The following is a 2,163-nucleotide window of genomic DNA, read 5'->3' on the forward strand; positions in this document are numbered from 1 at the left end:
GGAAAAGCTCTCTGTTTAGCCAGTCTGGTTTTCTTCTCTGCCACTTTCTCGTTCTATGGATGGGGACAGCCTGTTCCTGTGCTTTTAAAACCACCCTCTTGAGGAATGTCCAGCCTTCCTGGGCCCCCTTACCCTTCAGGACAGTCTCCCAAGGGACTCTCCCAGTCAGCGTCCTAAACAGCCTAAAGTCTACCCTTCAGAAGTCCATGTTAGTGGTTTTGCTGGCCCCTCTCTTTACTTCACCAAGGATCGAGAACTCTATTATTTCATGGTTGCTAAACCCACCACGGCCTCCAACCACCACATCTTCCACCAGTCCTTCTCTGTTTGTGAACAGTCAAGCGAGACTCTTCCCCTGGTAGGCTCGCTTACCAGCTGTGTCAGGAAGTTATCTTCCACGCACTCCAAGAATCTCCTAGAGCCCATCTCATGTGCCTGTGCCCAAATGCAGGCAGCATGGGGAACAATGAGTTGGCATCAGACATCTCCATGCTGCCACTGAGCTTGGACCTCATGTGGGATTGCACACATCCTTGTGTGGAATGGCTCTCAGGATGGGAGTACTGCAGGAGATGGACACAGACTCTACAGGCAGGACAGGCTGGGAAGGTGAGGAGCAGGAGCTGCCGTCTCTGTGCAAAGAGGTGGCAGCAGTGTGTGGAAAGTTCCTTTTGGACAGAGCAAGTTCGTCCAGAGTGGGGGGATCAGGAGCAGAGGACAGAGGAGCAGAGGTGGTGTGGTGGTACCTCTAATACATGCTGTCTGGTCAAGAAGTGAAAGCAGAGGAAGCCTTTAGAAAGCTGAAGGAAGCTTCAAAATGGCAGGCCCTGGTACTCACGGGGAACTTCAGCCAATCCAAAATCCACTAGAAAGGCAATAGGTCTGAGCACAAGCAATGCAGGAGATTTTTGAAGTGTGCTGAAGACAATTTCTTAATGGTGGGGATCAATGAGCTGACAATGGGGGATACTCTGCTGGAGCTGTTACTCACAAACAAGGAAAAACTGGCTGAAGGTATGATGGTTGAGGGCAGCCCTGGCTACAGTGATTATGAGATGCTGAAGTTCAAAACACTCAGAGAAGGAGGAACAGCAAGTAAGCAGACCTCTTACTTCAGGAGGGCAGATTTTGGTATCTTCATAGATCTTCTTAGCAGGGTCCAATTGTTAACTAACCTGCAGGGTAAAGGGGCACAAGAAGATGGTTGATCTTTGTGGACCCTTTGACATCTTCCTCAGAGCACAAGAACAGTTTGTTGTGATGTGCAGAAAGTCCAGCAAGCATGGAAGAAGGAGACTGTGGATGAACAGGAACCTCAGCACAGAGCTCAAATGCAAAAAAACAGATCTCTGTAGAAATTGGAAACAGGCATGGGATGCCCTGAGGGGTTATTGAGGCATTACCTGAGCATGCAGGGATGGAGATAGGAAAGCCTCCCAGTCGTGCCGATCAGGGGAGGTACTTGATGACTAGAAAAAGGCAACATCACACCCAGCATCAAGAAGGACAAGAAGGATCCAGGGAACTGCAGACAAATCAGCCTGACCTCAGTCCTTGGGAAGGTTATGGAGCAAATCCTTTTGGAACTTCTCTTAGCATGAAAAGGATAACAAGATGGCGATTGGGAACAGCCAGGCCAAATTTTACCCCTTTATTCCCTTTAACACCCTTTACGTGCTTTTATGCCATTTACCAAGGATGAGTTATGCCTGACCAACTGATTGACTTCTATAATGAGATAGCTGGCTCAATGGATGAAAGGATGTTGTCTACCTTGACTTTAGGGAACTCTTTGGCATTGTCTCCCATAGTGTCATTAGAGCCACACTGGTGAGATATAGACTGCTAAAATGGATGATAAGGTGGGTGGAATCCTGACTGGACTTTAGGGCTCAAAAGGTGGCCGTCAGAGTCACAAAGCTGAGTTAGCAACCAGTTACCTCTGCATATCCCTCAGGGAATGATATTGGAGCCAGCAGAGGACTACCAGGATGGTCAAGGGATGGAGCGCATGACATCTGAGGAGGTGCTGTGGGAGCTGTGTCTGTTCAGCTTTTAAGAAGACACAGCTTTGTGGGTATCTTGTTCAAAAGGGTGAACACATTCTTATAGTTTGGTATTAAAATTTTTACAATTTCACGAACCTAGTGTAGCCTGGTATAC

At 48.0% G+C, this 2,163-nt stretch overlaps 1 protein-coding gene across 1 annotated transcript in view; it reads left to right on the forward strand.

Moving 5' to 3' along the window:
- Positions 1-456: 456 nt before the first annotated feature.
- Positions 457-2,163, forward strand: part of GUCY1A2 (guanylate cyclase 1, soluble, alpha 2) — a gene marked incomplete at its 3' end in the record, with an annotated part of 20,604 nt that continues 18,897 nt past the window's right edge. Inside the window, exon 1 of the mRNA XM_010087938.1 lies at positions 457-609. Within this exon, the coding sequence (XP_010086240.1) occupies positions 457-609 (153 nt within the window). The remainder of the gene's footprint in view (positions 610-2,163) is intronic.

This window comes from Pterocles gutturalis, unplaced genomic scaffold (genome assembly GCF_000699245.1).
Source record: "Pterocles gutturalis isolate BGI_N339 unplaced genomic scaffold, ASM69924v1 scaffold40906, whole genome shotgun sequence".
Lineage (NCBI taxonomy): Eukaryota > Metazoa > Chordata > Aves > Pterocliformes > Pteroclidae > Pterocles > Pterocles gutturalis.